This window comes from Lithobates pipiens, unplaced genomic scaffold, assembly GCF_037356315.1.
Source record: "Lithobates pipiens isolate NorthernLeopardFrog02 unplaced genomic scaffold, aLitPip1_a1.2 Scaffold_19, whole genome shotgun sequence".
NCBI lineage: Eukaryota > Metazoa > Chordata > Amphibia > Anura > Ranidae > Lithobates > Lithobates pipiens.
Window position 1 is genome coordinate 275,693,396 of NW_027507764.1, and position 25,635 is coordinate 275,719,030.

Genomic DNA, 25,635 nt, shown 5'->3' on the forward strand with positions numbered 1-25,635 from the left:
GCGGGGGTTCCCCCGTCCCCCCCCCCTGAAAACTGCGACGCGCCCTCGCCGACGACATCCAGCGCATCCAAAGGCTGATAGCCTTGTGATCCCACCGGATATCCGGCCGAACCGCCCTCCTCAGCCGAAATTTCCCATCGCATCTTCGCCACGCCGAGCCCCCATAAACCCTATGTGCCCCAAAAGGTGTCCATATAGCAAAAGAGAGACGAGCGATGCTCCGGAGATTTCTCCCCGATCACGCTGCCCATGATGGCGAACGCCTGCAGCCAGTTCGTGAAAGTCCGCGGTATAAGCCTATACCGCCTCTTCTCCTCGTCGTCCTTCTTGAAGTCATCAGGCTCGACCCTATCCAGATTAAATGTCCTAGGGGCAGCAAGGAAAATATCCCCCCATACCCACCCTTGGTGATCTTGTCCCGCACTTCCTGTTTCAGATGTGCGCCCAACCACCCCTAATGGCACACCTACACCTCGCACTTCGCGGCGTCCGCCAGCCTAACCACCTCCACCCTGGGCACCGCTGCCTCCAACCTGGATTCCCCCCAAGAAGGATTGGAAATGACCGTGTGACCCGCCGGCGGCGGGCTGACCGCCCGCCCCCCACGGACCCTCAACGTCAGGCCCAAAACCACCCCCAGTAGCCCGCACAACCCCCCCAACAATCCCACACCAAGCATCATCAAAAGCACTATGCGGGAGATGTAAAGTCTTACCTGGCTGCCTGGGTCCGTTCCCGTCAGCCGCCGCTCCGGATGCTCCAGCCGCCGAGACGCCGTCCCGAATCTCCTCCTCCGAACCCGATATCGCACCTTCCGAATGCTCTCCTGCCGTAGGTAGCAGAGGCGTGTTCAGCCTGCCGGGCGACTCCACCCCCGCGGCCGTGGCTCGACAACTGCTTGTAGAAGCCCGCACACCGTCGTCCCGTCCCTTGGCTCCACTCCGTGCAACCGCCGCCAGCCGACTCCTCACCGGTCCCCCAGCTCTCCCCCACCCGTCAGCCGCCAATCATCTCCCATCCGATCGTCCGGACCTGCCCGCAGCGTCTGGTTGCTGGCACACAGGCGTGACACTTCCGCGCTTCCCTGGGTGACCGCCGTTCCCTCCTGCACTGCCCTCGCCAGCGGGGAGCTGGCTCCGTCCGCATCTCCAGCCTCGCTCCCCGAGCCCCGCCCATGAAGATGATTCCGCCCGGACCCCCCAGGCACTGTGGCGCCCGAACGTTTTGCAGGGGGGGGGGGGGCGGCGGGTTCCGTCCCCGGGCTCCTAGGGTGGCGCTGGGCTCTGGTGCAGGGGCCTGGTGAAAAACGTTCCGGCGGCCTGGCCCGCCGAGCGCGTGGAGTTGGTACCCCCCCTGTAGCCGGCCCCCCCTCCCGCCGCGGCGGTAACGGCCGCCACTTGGCTCTGCAGCCAGTCCGCTCACGTGACGCCGCCGTGGCCCGCAGCCGCGAAAACAGCGCGTCCAGATCCGACATGCTATGTCCCGCCGTGCAGTGCTGTAAAAACCCCCCCGCCGCTAAGGACACCCCCAACCGAGGCCAGACCGTCCCACTGAGTAAGTCCGCTGAGTGACCCCCGCCGCCCACAGCGCACCTACCGCAAAAACGCAGCACCATCACGAAGCAGCTCCTACCTCTGGCAACTCTCCTGTACACTGAACACCACGCTGCCGCCTCAGCTCCTCCCCTTCCTTTTATCATGCTCCGCCCCCCCCTTCTTCCTTCTTTCTCTCCGCCCTCCCCTCCTTACTTTTCTCTATTTTATTAACCCCCTACGCTCTTCCCTCAGCATTCGTTATGTCCGGCCCTCCATCCAGCCTCTGGCTTAATTCCGTGCCTTTCTGTGAAGGGGAAGAAAGCCAATAGAAGAGAGGAGCAGCAAAGAGAGCCAGAGAAATGGATCAGGATCAGCTCCAGAAAAAGGGGGAGCGAAGAGTTAGGGCTGTAAGAGATGGTAACCATCACAGGAGATAGGAGAGCGAAAAGAAGCACTAGGCCATTGGGTGGCAGCATTGAATCATAAAGTGAATAGCTTAACATTGTTAAACTGTAGAACAGGCTTAGAAAAGTACAGTGCATACTCACAGGGCCGCTGATAGGGGGGGCCACCGGTCCTACTGTACGGGGCCCGCACACACAGGGGCCCGGACAGGAGGCAGATCGGTGCGGATTGACAAATACAGAAAGGATCCATCTAGCAGCTGAAATCCGATTTCTCTCCCTCCTGTCGGTTTTCAGCTGCTAGATGCATCTGAAAGCAGCGCTGCCTGTTTTTCTCTCGTGGAAAACAGAGAGATGTGTCAGGACACTGAGAGCGGGGGAAGTGCCGCTGGATTTGTCATTCACGGTCCCTTCCTGAGGCTGTCTTAAGACACAGGCACCTCTGAGAACTGCCCAGGGGTCCTTGGTGCATGGGGGGGGGGGGCTAGAAATTGCCTCCCACTGCCCCCAGTAGTACTCTGGTAACAAGTTCCCCTCGCTTTGGCTGGTTCTCAGGTCAGTTTTGTAATATATCTTGTGTCCAGCTGTCCTAATGTATGTTTCCCTCCCGACATCTTCCTCCCGCCTCAGCCACTATCTTGCCCTGCTTTCCTTTCATTCTCACACAGACCCATCTCTGCTTTTCACAGGGCTCTTCTCCCACATGTTGTTAACCATCGCTGCTCACTCCCTGCTAATTTTTAGCCTTTTCTCCAACCGTCCAGACATTCTTTTCCGGACACTTTACAAACAATAGTCCCTCAATCCCTTTCCCCTCCCAGTCTTCTTCTCTGCAGACACTTCACCTTCACACAGGTGTGTGCCCCCCACATTCACACAGGTGTGTGCCCCCCACATTCACACAGGTGTGTGCCCCCCTCATACACAAACACTATAACTGGCTGGAATCCCCCACCCTGCACACCCCCAACACTGAATCTTTACTAGTTAATGGAATCTCACCCTCTACCCCTCCCTAACAGACATCCTATTTGCTTTTATTATACTGTGGCTATTCCTCACCAGCCAACAGTATTCCCCATGCTCATCCCTGCCATCCCTCTCCAGTCCCCTCCACCCCCATCCATATACCTCCCCTCCTTCCCTCATTCTATTACAAATCTTCCTCCTTTTTTTTAATCCCTATACAGACCAGAATTCCCCCAGTCTCACTCCAGTTCTTCTCTACCCATGCCCCATCTCCTACTCAGCTCCACCCCCTCCTCCTTTCTCACCCCACTATTCCCATCTCCACCCCCCCATTTTATTCAGGGTTAAGGAAGAACCCTGAAGTGGAGCAACCTATTACTGCTGCTGCTTGTGTGGGTGGGATGTGTACCGCGCCAATCCCTGCTGACTCTCCGCTCCTATTCTCCTATTCATCCTATGTGATTGGCACAGTACACATCCCACCCACACAAGCAGCAGCATTAATAAGATGCCCCGCCTTGGGGTTCTTCCTTAACCCCTGCAAAGCACCAGAAGAAAGCCAGAAACTCTGGAGGGGAAGGTAGAGGGGGAGTTGGTCTTCCATTTGTAGATTTAGCCCAGTGGCAGCCTGTCAGAATCTGCAATGCCAGCTTCCCTGCACAGCTGTTCTTCAGGAGTCTGTATAATACGTTACTGTTCCTACACTGTTCCCTATACTGTACCCTCCTGCCCCCTGTACTGGGTCCACTTACCCTCCCCCTGTACTGTACCCTCCTAACCACTTACTGACTTACTGTGCCCTCCTCCCCACCCATACTGTGCCCTCCTGCCCCCCCCGTACCGTACCTTCCTGTCCCCCTTCTTCTGTGACTCCCTGTACTGTACTGTACTGTCCTAACTACTGTACCATCACATGCCATCCTGCCCCCCCCCCCCCCCCCCCGGACTACCCTTCTGTTCCCTCACATACGTTTGTAAGTTATGCTGTGTTTGTGTCCACTAATAATAATTTTTGTGTATTTTTAGCGAAAATATTGATTTGATCGTTTTTAGGGGGGCCCTGTTAGGTAAGCTGTACGGGGGCCCGTGATTTCTAACAGCAGCCCTGCATACTCAAGCACTGTCGGTCCTAAGGGGGGTAAACGTGGAAAGCACACGGAGTGCCTCTTGTCCCCGGAGTCTCCAGGGGAACATTAACTGTTATTAGACTAAAATAAACCATCAACGTGAAACTTTTATAACTGAATAACAACTTTTAGGCACAGATTCATTACTGAATGTGGGCACCCCCACATGTATTTTGGTAGTGTATAGGGGAACCTGGGGGCTCCCCGTGATAGAGAACCAGGGAAGGGACACATATAAGGGGGGGGGACAAACAGTAACGGTAAAATTAACCCAATCGACCACTGTCTGTAGGATAAGTCCCCAGAGTGCGACTATCTGTGTAAAAATGAAGGGGAAAAAAAAAGAAAGGAAAAACTGTCAGTGTGGGGACCTCTCAAGTGGTTTCAAATGTTTGTCCGCGGGGTGTTTCTGGGGCGCTTGTTCCTGCCGTATTTCTGCCATTGCGGTTGGAATGGAAAACCTGGGGTGGTGGGTGGGAGGGGCCAATCAGGCAAGGAGACTTCAGGTAACTCCAGCATGCTCAGGAACCATAGTAGGTCTCCCAGGGTGCAGAAAAGGACTGCTTTCATGATGAACTCATAGTTACATGTGCATGCTAAAGAGACACAGTCACTTATCCTTTTCAGGGCAAAGTAATGGTGTGTTTCTAATAGCCTCTTCTTACCCAGTTATACTCACAATACCATTTATTCTAGGCCTCTCCTACCCGTGTTGCTGCTGAGCAGAAAACCTGGTATGGGGAAAGTGTGATCTCTTCCCATCAACAGTGTACAGGACTAGCAGTTACCGTTAATTGCTAGTCTCACTGTTACGACAGAGGGGGTGATGTCACCTTTCCCCATAGCCTCTGACATGGAGACAGGAACAGTGCAGAATCATTGGTAATGGAAGAGAAATGGGGACGTGATAGAGGCTTGTAGAAAGATAAAGGCACTTTAGCTTTTAAAGTCCAACTGAATTTTCAGTTTAAGCCAATAAGCCTAAATAATTTCCAGGTGCATCAAAGCAAAAGTTAATTTTCTTTAGAAAGCAGCAACATCCTGAGTAGAGCCTATCTCTTTGCTAGCATGCTTTAAAGATGGTCACTTGCTCTTTGTTAGGAAGCAGTGGTCTCTTTTCAGAGGTCCAACATGTATCTTCCTAAGTCCCCTGCTGATCAGATAGATGTAGTTCTGACTCAGCTGAAGATGTGTTGGACCTCTGCAGAAAGACCACTGCTTCCACACATTTAACTGACTTAAATTTTAAAAACTTAAAGTTCAGTTAGGCTTGAAAGGAAACCTGTAGGGATAAGGAAACATGAAGGATGCCACTAGTACCAAGGTTGTGTTACTGATCCAGTGGCTTCAGAACTTTCTGAGTCACTGACCTAAGACAAGTACGAAGCTCAAGAGTGCTGACTTCACTCTGAATTATAGGATCTTTAATAGTTACATAGTTAGCCACTTTGCAAAAAAAACAAAACACAATTCTATCTGGTTCAACAAACTGCATGCTTTCTTCAAGTCTTAAAATACTGAAACCAGAAACAACCAGGCAATCTTAATTTTCATAAAGAAGTCAGTATTGGCAGACTCTATATTTATCTTTGTAGACGTTAATTTTAAATGGCCACTGAAGGTCCTCCCGGGACTCTTCCTCCACACATCTGTCTCTGGTATGGACATCCCCAGTGCCATGGGCATCCGCAGAACTTTTTTCAGGGGTCATCATTTTAAGGTCACCCATGCTCTGCCCCTTTTCAATAATTTCATGAAGGGGAGGGGCTTAGTCATTATCCCATAAAGCGCAGGCCTGTAAAGTACGGAGGGTGTACAGTTTGTGTATATAGAGGGGGTGGATGGTATTAGTATATACAGGAAGGAAGATGGGTGTATATAGCTGTATACAGGATAGATGATGTATATCTGCAGTCAGTGATGATGGAGGAATGTCTCTATATACAGAAAGGACGGTGGGTATATACAGCTATATATACAGGACAGAAATGTATATCTGCAGTGTGCAGTCAGTGATGAGTGTATATAGCTGTATACAGGACAGATGATATGATCTTTCCTATATTTCACTGATCATACCTGCATATGCACTCAGCTGTCACAATGATCAGCAGCAGCCGTGGAGCCGACTAGCATAAACCTAGATAGCCAGTACAGATGCAGCCGCGGCGGACCCTTACCAATTCCAGGGGGGTCACTCGCCCCCCCTTGCGGCACAGTGTACTATTACTTTTGCTTTATGCCTACTTTTGGATTTTTACTTGACTGTGCAATAAGTACATTCCTCACTGTTGTGCTGGATAACCTGCTCATGAGAGTACAAAGTTTTTTACAATGTACAGTGTACTGTCATGAGCAGGTTGCGATTTTAGGTAACCTGTTTTGCTGATAGGGTTAATAGGCAAATCCCTCTTTGTATTGTCAGCTTTGCTTTCACCCTTTGTGGTCTAAATTGCACACTGAATCCAGGTTATTAAGAATTGTCAGTCTGTTTTCCCTGTATCTTTTACACTTAAGAAAGGAGTGCGCTGGCTCTGTACGAGTCCCGCGCATGCTCAGAAACGCGTTGTGTTCCCCTTGCATCTCTGACGTCACACGCCATCTTCTCGAGCCGCTCTGAAGTCCACCAGACACGAGACCCAGTCGGGCTCTCCCCCAGCATCCCGCAGTCATATTCACTGGCTCTATTGGCACTCCTGGATAGGTCGATGACTACAGTATTTACTCCTGTGTGTGCCCAACTTTCTGCATGTCAGATGTAAGTGACAGATATGTGTTTTATTATGGATTAATGCACCTTTTACTGAGTGGCACTTTTCTATATATATATATATATATATATATATATATATATATTTTTTTTTTTGCAACAGCTGAAAGCCAGTGGAAGGGAGAGGGGGAAAAACTGTCTTTCAACACAGGACATTGTTCCAGTGATTGCTCCTCTGCCCCCGATCCCCCTCCCTGTCTTACTCACAACTGGTTTTCCCTGCTGTTTAGGCCTGTGTGCCCAGGCCCCAATACAGGAGGACTGGTGCTACCCTCCATCGGCTGCCAGCCCCAACTCACTGAGAATCACCTTGTCATTGTTCTCCATTGTTTCTTCCTCTTTTGCAGCCAGAGACAATACCTGGTGCTGCTGTGTATGGGGGAATATGTGACCTGCTTCAGTATGACAGCTCTCACGACTAGCAACAGCTGCTAGGCCCAAGTATTGTCACAATACAGAGGGAGTGACATAATCACCTTCAATAGTGTCTGACATCAGCAAACACTTTGGGATTAAATTGAGTATTACCTTTTTAAAAATAAGCTCTGTTAGCCTTATTGGTAGCCAGTTGTTTCAAGTCAGACCTGACTGTGTTTTTTAGTGCTATGAAGCAGAAAATGCAAGGCTACATGTGTGCATATATTAGTAATTTCTACATTAAAACAAGCTCTTTGAAACAATAAGCTTCATAGATAAAAATATTTACATTTACATTAAGCTGATCACTTTCACGTTGTTTTACAAAAATTATAAAAAAAATTTCCATTACTCATTTACTTACTGCTCTTTTGTACAAAGCTTTATCTAAGCACAGAAACACAATGCGTGTGGTGACAATCTGTGAGAAAGTTTGGTTTCAATTAATAATTTTTTTTTTTTTAACTGCAGCAAAAACACCTGTATAGTCGACACGAACTTACGACAGATGAAGATGAAACACAAACTAAGGAGATATTTCAAAGAACAATGAAGAAGCGCTTAGAGTCTTTCAAGTCAACAAAATTTGGTCGCAAGCAAGCGAAACATATAAACAAAAATTATAAAAGAGATCGAGGACAAAGGGTGAGATAATATGATTTTTTATTATTATTATGCAACAGTTATAACTTATGTTATATTTTTTGCACATTAAAACTTCTCAAGTTGCACATATCATCAATAATATTGTATTCGCTGGTTACACAGCTCTCAAAGTATGTTGTCTTCATAAAGCAAAGATGAAGTTGACTAATTCTTAAGCCCCATACATACTATCAGATTTTCTGCTGATTTTTTGTCTTCAGATTTACCAAAACCATGTAGTGCGAGGGCCTGCCTGATTGCAAACAAATTGAAACTCCTAAGGTTTGACCTCATATTATATGGTTTTGGTAAATGGAGGAAAAAATGTGTATGGGGCTTTATAGTTTTTCTTATTAACAAGGCTTCACAAGTTGTATTGGTAAAAAGAGATTGGGAGTAGACAAAATCTGACAATCCTCTGATAATGAAGGGGATTATGTTTTCTTCTCTCATGAACCCTACTTCAGCTTGATATCAGTGTGTTTAAAGCCTGATCCCAGATCATTTTTTTGTTCAGTTTTTGGATAGTATGGGGAAGAGGTACATTTTCAGTCAAGCTTTTAGATTTGGCTGTGACTCCAGTGGAGGAATTTTATGTCATGTCCATCACAACATGTGGTGTGTGACTATCAAAAAAGGAAGTCCCAGACAGCAATAAAACATTTGTTAGACATTCTTTCCCCCACAGGGACACAGCAATAAAACTTGATATATTGACATAGTTAGTCCGGTTGAAAAAAGACACAAGTCCATCTAGTTCAACCAATAAAAGGGAGGAAAAAAAGTTACTATCCTATATACACAATCCCATACCCATAGTTGATGCAGGGGAAGGCAAAAAAAACAGCAAAGCCTGAACCAATTTGCTCCAGCAGTGGGAAAAAAATCCTTCCTGATCCCCCAAGATCAATCCACAATCAGATATTCCATGGATCAACTTTACCTATAAATGTTAGTATCCAGTTATATTATATAGATTTAGGAAAGAATCCTTGTTTAAAGCAATCTACTGAACTTGACAGAACCAGCTCTTGAGGAAGCCTATTCTACATTTTCACAGCTCCTACACCAAGTTCACCAAGTACACCAAGTTCACCAAGTACACCAAGTTCACTATGGGCCGACCAGTTATGTATTTCTACATGTTGATCATATCCCCCCTCAATCTCCTCTTCTTAAAAAAGACAAAATTCAGTTCCTCTAATCTTTCCTTATAGCTGAGCTTCTCCATGCCTCTTATCAGTTTGGTTGCCCTTCTCTGCACTTTCTCCCATTCCCTGATATCCTTTTGTAAGTTGGTGCCCAGAGCTGAACTGCACATTCCAGGTGAGGTCTTACTAATGATCTGTACAGGGGTAAAATATCTCTCTATCTGGAGTAATACAAGAGAGGATTTTGCTTGCTTTAGAAACTACTGCTTGGTATTGCATGCTAGTATTAAGCTTATAATCTACCAAAAATGGGTCCTTCTCCACCATTGATTCCCCCAGTTGTACTCCCCCTAGTATGTATGATGCATGCATATTCTTGGCCCCCAATTGCATAACTTTACATTTATTAACATTAAACCTTAGCATAGCATACTAGCTCATTACGTATTACTTAACTTAGATTGAAGCCCCCACAGCAGTCCTCGTTCACCGCTCTAGAGCCGCAATGACGCATGCACGCAGGAGCTGCCGGTAACGGCACAGTCTAACTGAAGCAATGGCACATACATGCCGTTCATGTTTAGGAGTTATCCAGGGTAGCTACAGGTAAGCCTTATTATTGGCTTACCTGTAGCGAAAAGTGTGTTGTAAGGGTTTACATCCACTTTAAACAGTGCATTGAGGTCAGTTTGTAAGTTGGAGACATTCTGTAAGGATGTTATTCCACTGCATAGCTTGGTGTCATCTAAAAAGATCAAAATGGTACTTTTAATCGCAGACCCTGTATCATTTCTAAATATATTAAAAAGTAAGGGTCCCAACAATGAGCCTTGGGGTACACCACTAACAACCCTAGACCATTCAGAGTGTGAATCTATAACCATTATGCCACGTACACACGACCGGTTTTTCCATCAGAATAAACTCTGACGGTTTTTCTGATGGAGTTCTGCTGAAACGGACTTGCCTACACACGATCACACCAAAGTACAATCGTTTAGAACACGGTGACGTACAACACGTACGATGGGACTAGGAAAAGGAAGTTCAATAGCCAGTAGCCAATAGCTGTCCTTGCGTCGTTTTTGGTCCATTGGAACAGCATACAGACAAATGGTTTTCCTGATAGAAATTGATTCCATTGGAAAGATTTAAAACATGTTCTATTTCTAGGTTCGTCAGAATTTTTGGAAAAAAAAGTCTGCTGAAGCCCACACACGATCGGAATATCCAATGAAATGATTCCGTCTGACTTTTTCTGCCGGAAAGTCTGTGTGTTCACGGCATTACTCTCTGAATACGGTCTTTTAGACAGTTTTCTATCCACTTACAAACAGATTTTTCCAGGCCTGAAAACTTTACCTTACACATTAGCAGTGTGTGGGGAACTGTGCCAAATGCTTTTGCAAAATCCAAGTATACTACATCCACAGCCACTCCTTTGTCTAAGTTTTTTTTTACCTCCTTATAAAAAGAAATCCGACGTGTCTGACAACTTCTGTCTTTCATAAATCCATTCTGTCTGTTGCTTAAAGAGGAAGTAAACTTGATTTTATTCAAATGGGTGACAGGCAGGGTATTTACATTGACAGAAGAGACCATTTACAGCCTCAAACGGCCCCTGATCTGTGCCACGGTTATGTGACTCCCATGAACATTCGTGGGAGTGGCATCATCACGGCCTGGTCTATCAAGTGGCCAAAGGCACAGGACCGGAAGGAATATGGGGTGAAGATGGAAGCGCCAGGGGTCTGCTGGATTGGACATGTAAGTAAGTCTGGTAAGTGTAAGTCTGGTAAGTCTGCCATAATGTGCTAATATGCTGTACATTATGGCATTACCCCCCTGGGGGACCTTGGAATTAAAAACTATAGCGGACTTTACTTCCACTTTTAAAATATTTTTTTCAAGTTTTTCCAGAACTCATCTATGTGGTCTTTTATTAAATTTTCCAGTATCTTCCCAACTATAGAAGTTAAACTAATGCCACGTACACATGACCAGACTTTCCGTCACAAAAGGTCAAACTGTCTTTCCGACGGACTTTCGACGGTGTTCCGATGGACTTCTGAACACATGGACTTGCCCACACATGAACGGACTAAAGTCCATTCAAAAGTTCATTCGTTTTGAATGTGATGATGTAAGATGGGACTAGAAAAGGAAGTTCAATAGCCAGTAGCCAATAGCTTCCCTTGCGTCGTATTTGGTCCACCGGACCAGCATACAGACAAACGATTTTCCCGATAGGAATTGAGTCTGTCGGACAGATTTGAAACATGTTCTATTTCTAGGTCCGTCAGAATTTTTTTAAGAAAAACAATCAGATTATCCCACACATGATCAGAATGTCCGACGAACTGATTCCGTTGGACCTAGTCTGCCGGAAAGTATGGTTGTGTGTACGTGGTATTACAGGTCTATAGTTACTTGGTAAAGACTTTGATCCCTTTTTAAGTATAAGCACCACATTGGCCTTAAGTCAATCCAGTTGTACTATTCTAGTAATTAAAAAGTCCCTAAAAAATAAAGAATTGCATTGAAATGACAGAGCTCAATTCTTAAAGGATCTGTGGGTGTATGCAATCTGGTGCAGGTCCTTTATGCTGTCTAAATATTTCTGGACCATCTCAATTTTCAATTTTGAGCCATTGTCAATCATTTGGGGCTGTGTCAATACCAACCACATTATGGACATGAGCCCCCCATGCTCCTTTGTACACACAAGCTAAAAAAGGTATTCATTACATTTGCCTTCTCTTTATCCCCTGTTGCCCACTCTAGATTATTTTATAAAGAGCCTACATGCTCAGACCAGACCTGTTTACTATCAATATATTTGAAGAATTATTTGGGACACAGACTTTAACCTTTCTTGTGCTATTGAAAGCAAAATTAAATGTTTTAGCTGGATTTGGGTATTATGTTATATATTGTGTATTGTGTAATATACAAAGATTTACATAATTTAACCATACAAACACCACCTATTTTTTTTTCTTTACCAGAGAAATAGCAGCATGTATATGTTGCAGAATGGAAGTATTCCAGATGAAAGCAAAGTACATGGTAATATATGTTAATTGCACATACAAGAAAACTGTTTATTATACATGTCTCTTCAAGATGATGATTCGCTTTTAAAGTGTAGCTACACCTTAACTAAATTATAAACTGTAGGTTAAAAGCTCCTTTCACATACCTGTGTCCATGTGTGATCTTTTTCACTGCAGAGGAGGGGGTCCTTTTTCAGGTGTCTGTGCCCCTGCCTGGGTGATGTGGACACCCAAATTCTAATTTGTGCAGCGCTCAATTTAAACCCTACTTCTATTGTATGCACAAATGAAAACCGAAAACTTTAACATCCAACAAAATAAAATAACATAAAGTCCTTAACCACTTCAATACCAGGCACTTAAACACCTTCCTGCCCAGACCAATTTTGAGCTTTCAGCGCTGTCGCATTTTGAATGACAATTGCACGGTCATGCTACACGGTACCCAAATGAAATTTTTATCATTTTTTTCCCACAAATAGAGCTTTCTTTTGGTGGTATTTGATCACCTCTACGGTTTTTATTTTTTGCGCTACAAATAAAAAAATACCAATTTTAAAAAAAAAAATATTTTTTTTTTTTGTTTCAGTTTCAAAACTTTGTAAATAAGTACGTTTTCTCCTCCACTGATGGGCACTGATGGCGCTACACTGATGGGCACTGATAAGGCGGCACTGATGGGCACCAATGAAGTGGCACTGATGAGGTGGCATTGATGGACACTGATAGGTGGCACTGATAGGTGGCACTGATAGGGGGCACTGACAGGCGGCACTGACGGGCGACACGGATGGGCACTGATAGGTGGCACAAATTGGCACTGATAGCTGGCACGGATTGGCATGGATGGGCGGCACAGATGGGCATGTGTGGGCACTGATAGGTGGCACGGATGGGCACTGATAGGCGGCACAGGTGGGCACTGATAGGCGGCACAGGTGGGCACTCATAGGCGGCACAGGTGGGCACTCATAGGCGGCATTGTATTGTTATACTGTACTAATGGATGCAAATCAGTGCCAAACAATAATGCATGCGAATCAGTGATGCCCATTGTGGGCACTGATTGGCATCCATTATGGGCACTGATTGGCATCCATTGTGGCACTGACTGGCATCCCTGGTGGTCTAGGGAGGATTACCTTTTGTTGGACATCCCTGGTGGTCTGGTGGCATCCCTGGTGGTCCAGTGTGGGCATCCTCGGGGGGGCTGTGCTGATAATCGATCATCACAGACCCCCCCTGTCAGAGGAGCAGCCGATCGGCTCTCCTCTACTCGCGTCTGACAGACGCGAGTGAGGAAAAGCCGATCACCGGCTCTTTCTATTTACACTGTGATCAGCCGTGATTGGACAAAAAGTGGTAAAGAGTCTCCGTCGGAGACTCTTTATCGAGATCGTAGTTGCCGGGTGTCAGACTGACACCCCGCAACAACGATCGCCGCGATGTGCGCCCCCGGGGGCGCGCAGCGGCTCATAATCCTGATTACGTCATATGACGTCCGATCAGGATTATGCAACCACTTTGCCACCGTCAATTCCCTATAGGGCGGGCGGCAAGTGGTTAATGAAAGCGAAAGTCCACCGCTCCAGGCCAATCCACCGGCAGACTACCAACTCTCCAGACAGGTGGGGGTTCCAGGTGCAGGCTGATTGCACAAACCAAGTATACAGGAAATGAACAAAACTCTGGACAGCCACACTCTGGATTAGGTGAAAAATGAAAATGCCTTTATTTCTTCAAGTGAAAAAACTCCATATCACACGAAACATCACAGCAAAGGGAAAAAACATAGAACAAATAACTGACGCGTTTCACGCTAAAACCAGCGCTTACTCATAGCTAGCTTTTGTTCAAAATGAAAAACAAATATATACTATACAGGTGTCAACACATGATAGTAAAATCAAGGGTGGAAAGCAGTGACAGCTGATGAACTATCATCGTGAAGTCTCCACACATGTGTCTCCTGCACTTGATCATTTGGTGACCAAGAGTGTAAGAGTGAAAAGAAAAGAAAAAGAAAGAATAAGAAAAAAGAAAAGAAAAGAAAATAGGGGGGAAGAAAAAAGGGGAGAAGAAAAAGAAGGAAAGAGGAGGGAGGAGGGAAAGAAAAAAAAGGGGGGGGGGGAAGAGGGGAAGGGGGGGTAAAAAAGGGGGGGAAGGGGAGGATGAGAGAGAAGAAAAAAATTGAAAAAGAAAAGAGAGAGGGGGGGGGGAAGGGGAAGGGAAGGAAAAGAAAGGGGAAAAAAGGGGGAGGGAGAGGGGAAAGGAAAAGGGAAAGAAGAAAAAGAGAAAGAGAGACCCCTAGGTCTGAATCAATTGTGTCAATGTATGTGAAAAATGATTGAATGAAACAATAAATATATAAATGTGTGAATGATAGTGATAGTATTAAATAATGATGATGGTGATAGTGTTTGTAAATACAACTGGTAAATGAATATATATATATAGGGGTCTCTCTTTCTCTTTTTCTTCTTTCCCTTTTCCTTTTCCTGTTCCTTTCCCCTCTCCCTCCCCCTTTTTTCCCCTTTCTTTCTTTTCCTTCCCTTCCCTTCCCCTTCCCCTCCCCCCTCTCTCTTTTCTTTTCCCATTGTTTTCTTCTCTCTCATCCTCCCCTTCCCCCCCTTTATTACCCCCCTTCCCCTCTCCCCCCCCTCCCCCCCTTTGTTTCTTTGTTTCCTGTATAAAGTCCTGTATGCAGCCCCAGATAATAATAGTGCTCTTCCAAGTATTTCTTCTTAATGATAGATCGGCACCAACTACTATTGCCGCGTCTATTCCGGGTAGGGTTGCCACCTTTTCTTCAAGTCAAAACCCGAACACTTTAGAGGTGCACAGCAATTTTTTTTTTTATAATATAAACTATACATATATTTTGATATTAACCACTTCAGCCCCTGACCATTTGGCTGGTCAAAGACCAGAGGACTTTTCACAATTTGGCATTGCACTGCTTTAACTGGTAATTGCGCGGTCATGCAATGTTGTACCGAAACGATTTGCATCTTTTTTTCCCACAAATAGAGCTTTCTTCTGATGGTATTTGATTGCCTCTGCGATTTTTATTTTTTGCGATATAAACGGAAAAAGACCAAAAATTTCGAAAAAAAATGATATTTTCACATTTTTTGTTATAAGAAAAGTCCAATAAACTCAATTTTAGTCATACATTTAGGCCAAAATGTATTCCACCACATGTCTTTGGTAAAAAAAAAAAAAGTCAATAAGCGTATATTTATTGGTTTGCGCAAAAGTTATAGGGTCTACAAACTAGGGTACATTTTCTGGAATTTACGCAGCTTTTAGTTTATGACTGCCTATCTCATTTTTTGAGGTGCTAAAATGGCAGGGTAGTTCAAAACCCCCCAAATTATGCCATTTTGGAAAGTAGACACCCTAAGGAAATTGCTAAGAGGCATGTTGAGCCCAGTGAATATTTTATTTTTTTGTCCCAAGTGAATGAATAATGACGAAAAAAAAAAGTTGTCACTAAATGATATATAGCTCACACATGCCATGGTTATACGTGGTATTGAAGCCCAAAATACATTTTGCTGCTTCTCCTGAGTACGGGGATACTACCGTATATACTCGAGTATAGGCCGACCCGAATATAAGCCGAGGCCCCCAATTTACCCCCAAAAAAACTGGCAAACTTATTGACTCGTGTATAAGCCGAGGGTGAGACATGCCTGTCCATCCCTGTGTGTGTGTCCGTCCATCCCTGTGTGTCCGTCCATCCCTGTGTGTCCGTCCATCCCTGTGTGTCCGTCCATCCCTGTGTGTGTGTCCGTCCATCCCTGTGTGTCCGTCCATCCATCCCTGTGTGTGTGTGTGTCCATCCATCCATCCCTGTGTGTGTGTGTGTCCATCCATCCATCCATCCCTGTGTGTGTGTGTGTCCATCCATCCATCCATCCCTGTGTGTGTGTGTCTCCATCCATCCATCCCTGTGTGTGTGTGTCTCCATCCATCCATCCATCCATCCCTGTGTGTGTGTGTCCGTGTGTGTGTGTGTGTGTGTGTGTGTGTGTGTGTGTGTGTGTGTGTGTGTCCAGCCTACCTGTGTCCCGAGCCTGTGTCCCGTGCCTTGCCTCCTTGCCTCCGTCCCGTGCCTTGCCTCCTTGCCTCTGTCCCGTGCCGTGCCTTGCCTCCGTCCCGTGTCGTGCCTTGCCTCCGTCCCGTCCCGTGCCGTGCCTTGCCTTGCCTCCGTCCCGTGCCTTGCCAGGATCGCCGCTCTTCGTCTGCGCCTCGGCGGACATTCTACCATTCAAACGCCACGCCTCCGCCTCCGCCTTCGCCTGTGATAGGCGGAACACTGAATTTCCCAGCAGCCTGTGTTCCGCCTATCACGGACATCGTCTCATCCTCGTCCGTAGTACGAGGATGAGACGATGTCCGTGATAGCCGGAACACAGGCTGCTGGGAAATTCAGTGTTCCGCCTATCACAGGCGAAGGCGGAGGCGAAGGCGCGGCGTTTGAATGGTAGAATGTCCGCTGTCTGTCTGCTCGACACGCTGATCGAGCAGGCAGACAGCGATGACTCGAGTATAAGCCGAGGGGGGCACTTTCAGCCTCAAAAAAGAGGCTGAAAATCTCGGCTTATACTCGAGTATATACGGTACATATGTGTGGGACTTTTTGGGAGCCTAGCCACGTACGGGGCCCCGAAAACCAAGCACCGCCTTCAGGAATTCTAAGGGCATACATTTTTTTTTTCACTCCTCACTACCTATAACAGTTTTGAAGGCCATAAAATGCCAAGATGAAAATTACAAACTTTTTTTTTTTTGCACAAAGTTGTCACTAAATGATATATTGCTCACACATTCCACGGGCATATCATATGTGGAATTACACACCAAAATACATTCTGCTGCTTCTCCTGAGTAAGGGGGTACCACACATAAGTGACTTTTTAGGAGCCTAGCCATGTACGGGGCCCCGAAAACCAATCACCGCCTTCAGGATTTCTAAGGGCATACATTTTTGATTTCACTCCTCAATACCTATTACAGTTTCGAAAGGCCATAAAATGCCAAGATGGCACAACCCCCCCAATAACCCCATTTTGGAAAGTAGACAGCCCAAGCTATTTGCAGAGAGGCATGGTGAGTATTTTTCAGCTCTCATTTGTTTTTGAAAATGAAGAAAGAAAAGAAAAAAAATGTTTTTTTTCTTTTTTCAATTTTCAAAACTTTGTGCCAAATAGCGAGATCTGCAAAATACTCACCATACCTCTCAGCAAATAGCTTGGGGTGTCTACTTTCCAAAATGGGGTCATTTGGGGGGGGGGGGGTTTGTGCCATTTGGGCATTCTATGGCCTCCGAAACTGTGATAGGTACACGGCGCGCGGCGACTTATATAGGGACATCATCGGATGATGTCCCCGCCTATTATGATGTCACAGTCCCAGCATCCTCTGGGACTGTGACATCATAATAGGCGGGGACATCATCCGGCGATGTCCCTATATAAGTCGCCACGAGCTGCATCCCTGCCATTGTGAGCGGAGGATGCGACGAGGCAACATCTGAAGAGAAGAACAGAAGACAGCGACAGCGGCAACAGAAGACCGGGCCACCACCTATAAAAGAGCAAGAAGAAGGCACGGTGGCCCGGCAAGAAGAACCGAAGAGGGAGACAAGACCCCCGAAGAGGGGGACAAGACCCCCGAAGTCGGAAGAAGAGGGCGGCGGCGGCGAAGAAGAAAGACGGGCTCCTCCGCTAGCAAAAGAGCTAGCAGAAGATAGCGGAGGAGTCGGGCGAGAAGGCCCCCGAAGACGGAAGACCCTCGGAGCTGTGCCCACAGCCCCAGACAACCAACTGCCAGGGTTGTCGGGAAGAGGCCCTTGTCCTCATCAACATGGGGACAAGGTGCTTTGGGGTGGGGGGGCCGCGCGGCCCCCCCCTTCCCCAAGGCACCCCCCTATGTTGAGGGAACGCTGCCTGGCACGGCTCAGGAGGGGGGCGCTCATTCGTCCCCACCCCCTTTCCTGGCCGGCTGGGTAGCGTGCTCAGATAAGGGTCTGATGTGGACCTAGGGGGGACCCCACGCCGATTTTTCGGCATAGGGATTCCCCTTTAAGTCCATACCAGGTGACGGGGCCAGTGACGCCTCCTTCGCTGGCCCCGGCTACCCGGGCGAGAAAAGTCCATTCATTTCAAAAGTACGGTGGACTGGCACACACACGGCCGGATTGTCCGCCGAAATTCGAGTCCGGCAGTAAGATTGGAGTGCAAAACTACTTTCCAAGTCCGCCGTACTTTTGGGTAAAAAAAGTCCGCCGGAGGCTACACACAGGCGGATTGTCCGGCAGACTTTTCCACCGGATTTTCCACCGGATTGTTTGATCGTGTGTCTACGCGGCATTAGAAAGCCTGAAGGCGGTGCTTGGTTTTCAGGGGGCCAGGCTCCCAAAAAGTTTCACACATGTGGTATCCCTGTACTCAGGAGAAGCAAAAGAATGTATTTTGGGGGTGTAATTTCACATATGCCCATGGTCTGTTTGAGCAATATATCATTTAGTGACAACTTTGTGCAACAAAAAAAAAAAAAAAGTTTGTAATTTTCCCGCAACTTATGGTGAAATATAAAATATTCCATGGACTCAACATGCCGCTCAATCCTTCCCAGCTGTCAGCAGAGTCACCCAATGTGCAGTGAAAGATAGGTAAGGTCCCTGCCCATGCCTGCTGGACCATGAGTCAGCGGTAATATGCACCTTACAGCTAACCGCCCTGTCCAGCGGGGTCAGGACATTGCCTTCCACATGCTGATAGAGAGCCGGAATCATGTGAAAAAGTGGCGTTTGGGAACCTGCCACTGAGGAACCGCACATTCCACAAACTCACGGAAGGGGGCAAAGTCTACCAACTGAAAAGGCAGCAGTTGAAGTGCTAGCAATTTAACCAAGCTAGCATTCAACCGCTGGGCATGTGGATGGCTGGGAGCGAACTTGTTTAGGTGGTGCAGCAACTGGGGCAGGGAAATTTGCCTGGTACAATCTGACAGCGGTGTACCAAGTACTTGGCTGTGACACACCTAATTCTACACTCTTAGTGCAGGTTTCAGAGAGAAGGTCTAGTGGGATTGTGAATCCCAGCTGATGAGGAGCAAGGAGAGGTCCTCTTTGTTCTTTGGTGTGGGTCTTTTAGGTACGCTTGCCAACAAACTGCCAACAAACTGCATGCAGGTCAATATATGTCTGGTCAAGCATGTGGTGCCCAAGTGGGTGAGGTTTTGGGCACGTGAGATACGTTGGAGATGTGCCTCCTCCTCATCCTCCTCCTTTTCTTTCCTATCAGGCACTCACGTGGAGTCAGTGACCTCAACATCCCCTCCCTCCCTCATCACTGGAGTAAACCTGGCAGTAACTAACTGTAAATACTGAAGTTACCTGCCTGTGGTATTAATAGGATCAGAAGAACACCAGCAATTGTCTTCAGGCAGCTTTAGGTGCACTCTGTGCAGAGGACACAGTACACTAACTGTAAATACTGCAGCTGCCAGCCTGTGGTATTAATAGGATCAGAAGAATACCAGCAATTGTCTTCAGTTATCTTTCAGTGCACACTGTGCAAAGGACACAGTAGATAGATAGTTAGATAGTTAGTAAGGTTGAATAAAGACACCAGTCCATACAGTTCAACATGAGTGCGTGTCTACAATTGTCCCTATCCCTGTACATTGCACACTCACATCGGTCCCTACCCTCAAGGAGCCCACAATCCAAGTTCCCCATTCATATACTAAGACCAATTTTGATCAGAAGCCATTTTTTCCTACGTGCATGTCTTTGGAGTGTGGGAGGAAACCCACACAGGGAGAACATGCAAACTCCAGGCAGGTAGTGAGGGGTTGGGATTCAAACAGCGACCCTTTTTACTGCTAGGCGAGAGTGCTAACCACTACACCACTGCGCTGCCCCAAAAAAAGTATTTACACTAACTGTAAATACTGCAGCTGCCTGCCTTTGGTATTACTACGATCAGAAGAACAGCAACAATTGTCTTCAGGTAGTTTTAGGTGCAGAGGACACAGTACACTAACTGTAAATACTGCAGCTGCCTGCCTGTGGTATTAATAGAGTCAAAAGAACACCAGCAATTGTCTTCAGGTAGCTTTAGATGTACACTGTGCAGAGGGCACAGTACACTAACTGTAAATACTGCAGCTGCCTGCCTGTGGTATTACTACGATCAGAAGAACAGCAGCAATTGTCTTCAGGTAGTTTTAGGTGCAGAGGACACAGTACACTAACTGTAAATACTGCAGCTGCCTGCCTGTGGTATTAATAGGATCAGAAGAACACCAGCAATTGTCTTCAGATAGCTTTAAGTGCACACTGTGCAGAAGACACGATACACTATCTGTAAATACTGCAGGTGCGCAGCCATTGGCTCCCGCTGCTGTCAATCAAATCCAATGATTGATGAGTCCGACATTTTTTTATCTGTGGAATACCTTTTATGGCAGGAATGTCCTCCAGTAATGTACTGTTGGCCACAAATAAACCAATGTGCCATTCAAATGTGTGCTCTTGTTTTTTTCCCTTTTTTTTTGTTTGGTTTATGAAAGAGAAGTGAACAGAACTAACTACACATACTGTACCTAGTCGCCCCCACTAAAATAAAGAGTTTACAAAGCATTTTCAATACAAGGAAGTGAGGTGTAAAACTAGTAACCCGCAGTGAACCACCCCCTTATTAGATGGTCTTAAATCTCCTATGATCACCCCCCTCCACAATATGGAACAGTGTGGAAAAGTAGAGATAATTATACATCCCTATCAGGCTGCCAGCACACCCACCGGTAAACCTCGCGATAGTAACAGGTTATCATCCTACCTTGCACCTATACCCTACTAGACTTGTGCACAACGGAAAATTTTGTTTAGTTTCGGTTCGTTGTCATTCGTAAAATACATCATTTCGTTCTGTTATATTCGTTATGTTACGTTAATATGTTTTCGGATAATTCGTTATTATTCGTAGAGTGTCGAATTCATTCGTTCGTATTCGTTGAAATTCGCTATTTATGTATGTATAGACATTCGTGATAATGATTCGTAGTTTGGAAAGTCGTTTGTTTATTGAATCTTTTAACACACACAATGACAACGTCTCTTCTCCTCGGCTCAAATACAATACAACACCCTTCTCACTCAGTTCTCAGGAATGCACTTTGCCAGTAATCCATCCTCCGGCACAAAATTAATTAGCTGATTGGACTATAAGATTTACTTTGAGCTGACCTTTTGTTTCATCAGATCTTTAACCACTTCCCGACCAGCGCACGACGATGTACGTCGACAGAATGGCACGGGCAGGCATATTGGCGTACAGGTATGTCCAATATTCAATGCCGCCCTGCCATCGGGACCCCCGTGAGTCCGGTCGCGGGACCCGCGGACTCGATCGCCGCGGGCATCCCCGCGATCGTCTCACGGAGCGGCCGAATGGAGGAAATGCAGAGTAAACAGCATTTCTCCATTCTGCCTAGCAACTAGTGACGCTGATCTCTGCTCCATGTGATTGGAGCAGAGATCAGTGTTCACTAAATGAAAGCCCAACCCCCCCACAGTTAGTAACACACCCCTAGGAACACTTAACCCCTACACTGCCACCCACTGGTTAACCCCTTCACTGCCAGTGTCATTTACACAGGAATCACTGCATTTATATAGCAGTGATTACTGTATAAATGACAATGGTCCCAAAAATGTGTCAAAAAAATGTGTCAAAAATGTCCGATGGGTCCCCCACAATGTCGCAGTCACAATAAAAATCGCTGATCGCCGCCATTACTAGTAAAAAAATAAAATTATAAAAAATTATTAATAAAAATGCTATAAAACTATCCCTATTTTGTAAACGCTATAACTTTTGCGCAAACCAATCAATAATCGCTTATTGCGATTTTTTTACCAAAAATATGTAGAAGAATACGTATCGGCCTAAACTGAGGGAAAAAAATGGTTTTTTATATATTTTTGGGGGATATTTATTATAACAAAAAGTAAAAAATAATGCGTTTTTTCAAAATTGTCGCTCTATTTTTGTTTATAGCGCAAAAAATAAAAACCGCAGGGGTGATCAAATACCCCCAAAAGAAAGCTCTATTTGTGGGAAAAAAAGGACATCAATTTTGTTTGGGAGCCACGTCGCACGACCGCGCAATTGTCAGTTAAAGCGACGCAGTGCCGAATCGCAAAAAGTGGTCTGGTCTTTGACCAGCAAAATGGTCCGGTCTGCAAGTGGTTAAAGAATTTCCTGAATCGTGTCGAATTCATTTGAATTAATTCGTTATATTTCTTTCGTATTTGTTGTTATTCGTTATTTTTTTATTTGGACATTCGGATGCATCCGAATGTCCGAAAGATGCAAAATTCGGCCGAATTTCGATTCGTTACAAAACGAATTGCACAAGCCTATACCCTACCCCGCCTGTTTTACGGCCCATACGCTGACTCCTCACAAGCATATACACCCCGCTATACCCCTAGCTCCTACCATATAGACTTGAGTTGCAACGGATATGCATTTACATGTGGGCTTAGACTAGAGCACAAGTTACACCAAAGAATGCCTGAAACAGTCAGAGGAGCTATCAGTGGTCTCATTCACCCTAGGACACACCAACCCCTAAACTAACAGGGTTCACACCTTCCCTACAGAATATCTTTACAACCTGAAAACTTACCAATGTATGCTCAAGAGCCATATCCACACCCTGATGTGCCACTCATATTAATACACAGGAAAGTATTTACAGATAGGTTCATGAGTTTTGAGTTTTGTTTTCCTGCAATAGAATTACAATCCTTTCAATGCTTGTATTGGGTGACCTAGTTGTAATTAATGACTTTCTTGTTTCAGTAATTCCTTTGTTATATTGATGTTGTGTTTAGATTAAAATTTCGGTATAGTATTCAGCGTGTTACATCTTTATACTTCAGAACACCACAGACAGGTTCGCTACTCACATTTGACATACTTGTTTCAGGCCCCGACATGTCATCTGTTTTACGGATACACTCTTCTCCTCTACATCCCCAGGACTCTACCCTACCAAACCTCCTCATACATGCTTCATTGCCACCTCTGACTGGCGAGATGTTTTCTATTGATTACCGGACCTACTTTCCACTGACTCACAATCTCCTCCCACACACTGGGGAACTAGCCTAGCCTCCTTATTCTCTAAGATGATACCACTGACCCCATCCAGACACACCCAAAAACAGGCGTATATTTCATCTAGACAAGTGAGCAGGTTCTCGCGAGTCACTGGACTCAACCTCGTCCTATAATATATTTTGACCTTATTGCCCATCCTTCAAAGGATAACCCCTCACCCCTTCTTCTCTCTCCCACTCTTTTGCTCCTTTCTTTTTCCCTTCTCCATCTTCCCCCCTCATTTCTCCTACCGCACACCAGTTTTAAACCATCCCAACTTACATTCCCCCATGAGAAACTGTCCCTCTTCCTCCTCCTCCAATGTGAACATACCAAGTATAGCCAAGTAACCCAGCTATTCAAACAGCGGATAAAACTCCTCTCATAAAATGGCTTCAGCTTCTGCATCCAAACATACCAAATTCACTCTAAAAATCACCTCCCTAAACGCCCATGGTCTTAACATCCCAGAAAAATGCTCCCAACTGCTTCTCTCAATCCATAAAAATAAAGCCAACATTATCTTCCTACAGGAAACGCACTTTAACCACTTGCCGATCGCCGCCCACAGATGTATGTCGGCAGAATGGCACAGGCAGCAAATGAGTGTACCTGTATGTCCTGGGTCCTGCGGGTCCCGGGAACTCGATGTTCACCGGCAGCCCGCAATTGCGGTGTGGAGAGGCAGAACGGGGATATGGCTGTGTAAACAAGGCATTTCCCCATTCTGCCTTGTGACATGACAGAGATCCACTGCTCTCTTTCATCGGGAGCAGTGATTGCTGTCATGTCAGTGGTAGCCCATCCCCCTCTACAGTTAGCACACCTCCTTAGGACACACTTAACCCCTTGATCGCCCCCTAGTGTTTAACCCCTTTCCTGCCAGTGTCATTTACACAGTATTCAGTGCATTTTTATAGCACTGATCGCTGTATAAAGGAAAATGGTCCCAAAACAGTGTCAAAGGTGTCCGATGTGTCCACCATAATGTCGCAGTCATGAAAAAAAATGCAGATCGCCGCCATTACTAATAACAAAAAAATCATAATAAAAATTACATAAATCTATCCCCTAAATTGTACAAGCTATAACTTTTGCGCACACCAATCAATATATGCTTATTGCGATTTTTTTAGAAGAATAGATATCGACCTAAACTGAGAAAGAAATTATTTTTTTATATATATTTTTTGGGGATATTTATTATAGCAAAAAGTAAAAAATACTGCTTTTTTTTTAAATTGTCGCTCTTTTTTTGTTTATAGCGCAAAAAAAAAACTGCAGAGGTGATCCAATACCACCAAAACAAAGCTTTGTGGGAAAAAGAGGACATCAATTTTGTTTTGGTACAACGTTGCACGACCGTGCAATTGTCAGCTAAAGCGACACAGTGCCGAATCGCAAAAAATGCTCTGGCCAGGAAGGGGGTAAAATCTTCCGGGCAGAAGTGGTTAAGGCAGATTATAAGATTAAGGCAAAACTATTCAACTACCCAACAACCTTTCACAGGCCCAATTACATATCAAAGTCTAAAGTGGTTTCTATCTTTTTCACTAAACACTGTCCATTCCAAGTGTCTGACTCATATCCGGATAAGGAAGGTCGCTTCCTCTTTGTAAAGGGCTCCCTCCATGGGAAACCGGTTACTCCAGAAAATATCTACGCACCTAATATGAAGCAAATCCCCTTCTTCAGATCCATGACACAATTGCTCTCAACTTTCCAAAAAGGTATGCTAATCCTAGGTGGCGATTTCAATGTCCCCCTGAATCCTCTACACCAATGGTCATCAACCCTGTCCTCGGGGCCCACTAACAGGCCAGGTTTTATGTATTATCTTGGGGAGATGTAGACTAGAATACTGCAATCAGTGAACAGCAAATGATATCACCTGTGATGTATTTCAGTTATCTTGCAAACCTGCCCTGTTAGTGGGCCCTGAGGACAAGGTTGATGAGCACTTCTCTACACGATACCTCAATGGGAACATCCACTGCGGGCAATCAAAACACACCTTCAGGAACTCCCACTATACGAACCTGGCGCACGTTATAGCCAAATGCAAAAGACTACTCATGCTACTCAGTACCCCACGATTGCTACTCCCGACTTGACTACCTATTCATTTCACAAAGAGATTTACAGATTCTAAAGACCCTTCTGGACATATATCCAATTAAGATATTTTCTGGACAAACCCCTATTACGTCCTGAATATTCTAGACAACATACACCATTCAAAGCATTATGCACAAAAAAAAGACACCTGAACCCAGACTTGTACACTTCTTATTTTCTGACATTAATCCCAAATCCAATATAGCTAGTCGAAAGTGGGAAAGAGAACTTGCAATAGACCTTTCAGATGAAGA

At 45.7% G+C, this 25,635-nt stretch overlaps 1 protein-coding gene across 3 annotated transcripts in view; it reads left to right on the plus strand.

Moving 5' to 3' along the window:
* SLC9A3 (solute carrier family 9 member A3) overlaps nt 1–25,635 on the plus strand; it is a 631,205-nt gene that overhangs the window by 566,119 nt on the left and 39,451 nt on the right. For all 3 annotated transcript variants that reach the window (XM_077491947.1, XM_077491948.1, XM_077491949.1), the window contains exons 13-14: nt 7,694–7,867; nt 12,027–12,087. In XM_077491947.1, coding sequence (XP_077348073.1) covers nt 7,694–7,867; nt 12,027–12,087 — 235 coding nt within the window. The remainder of the gene's footprint in view (nt 1–7,693; nt 7,868–12,026; nt 12,088–25,635) is intronic.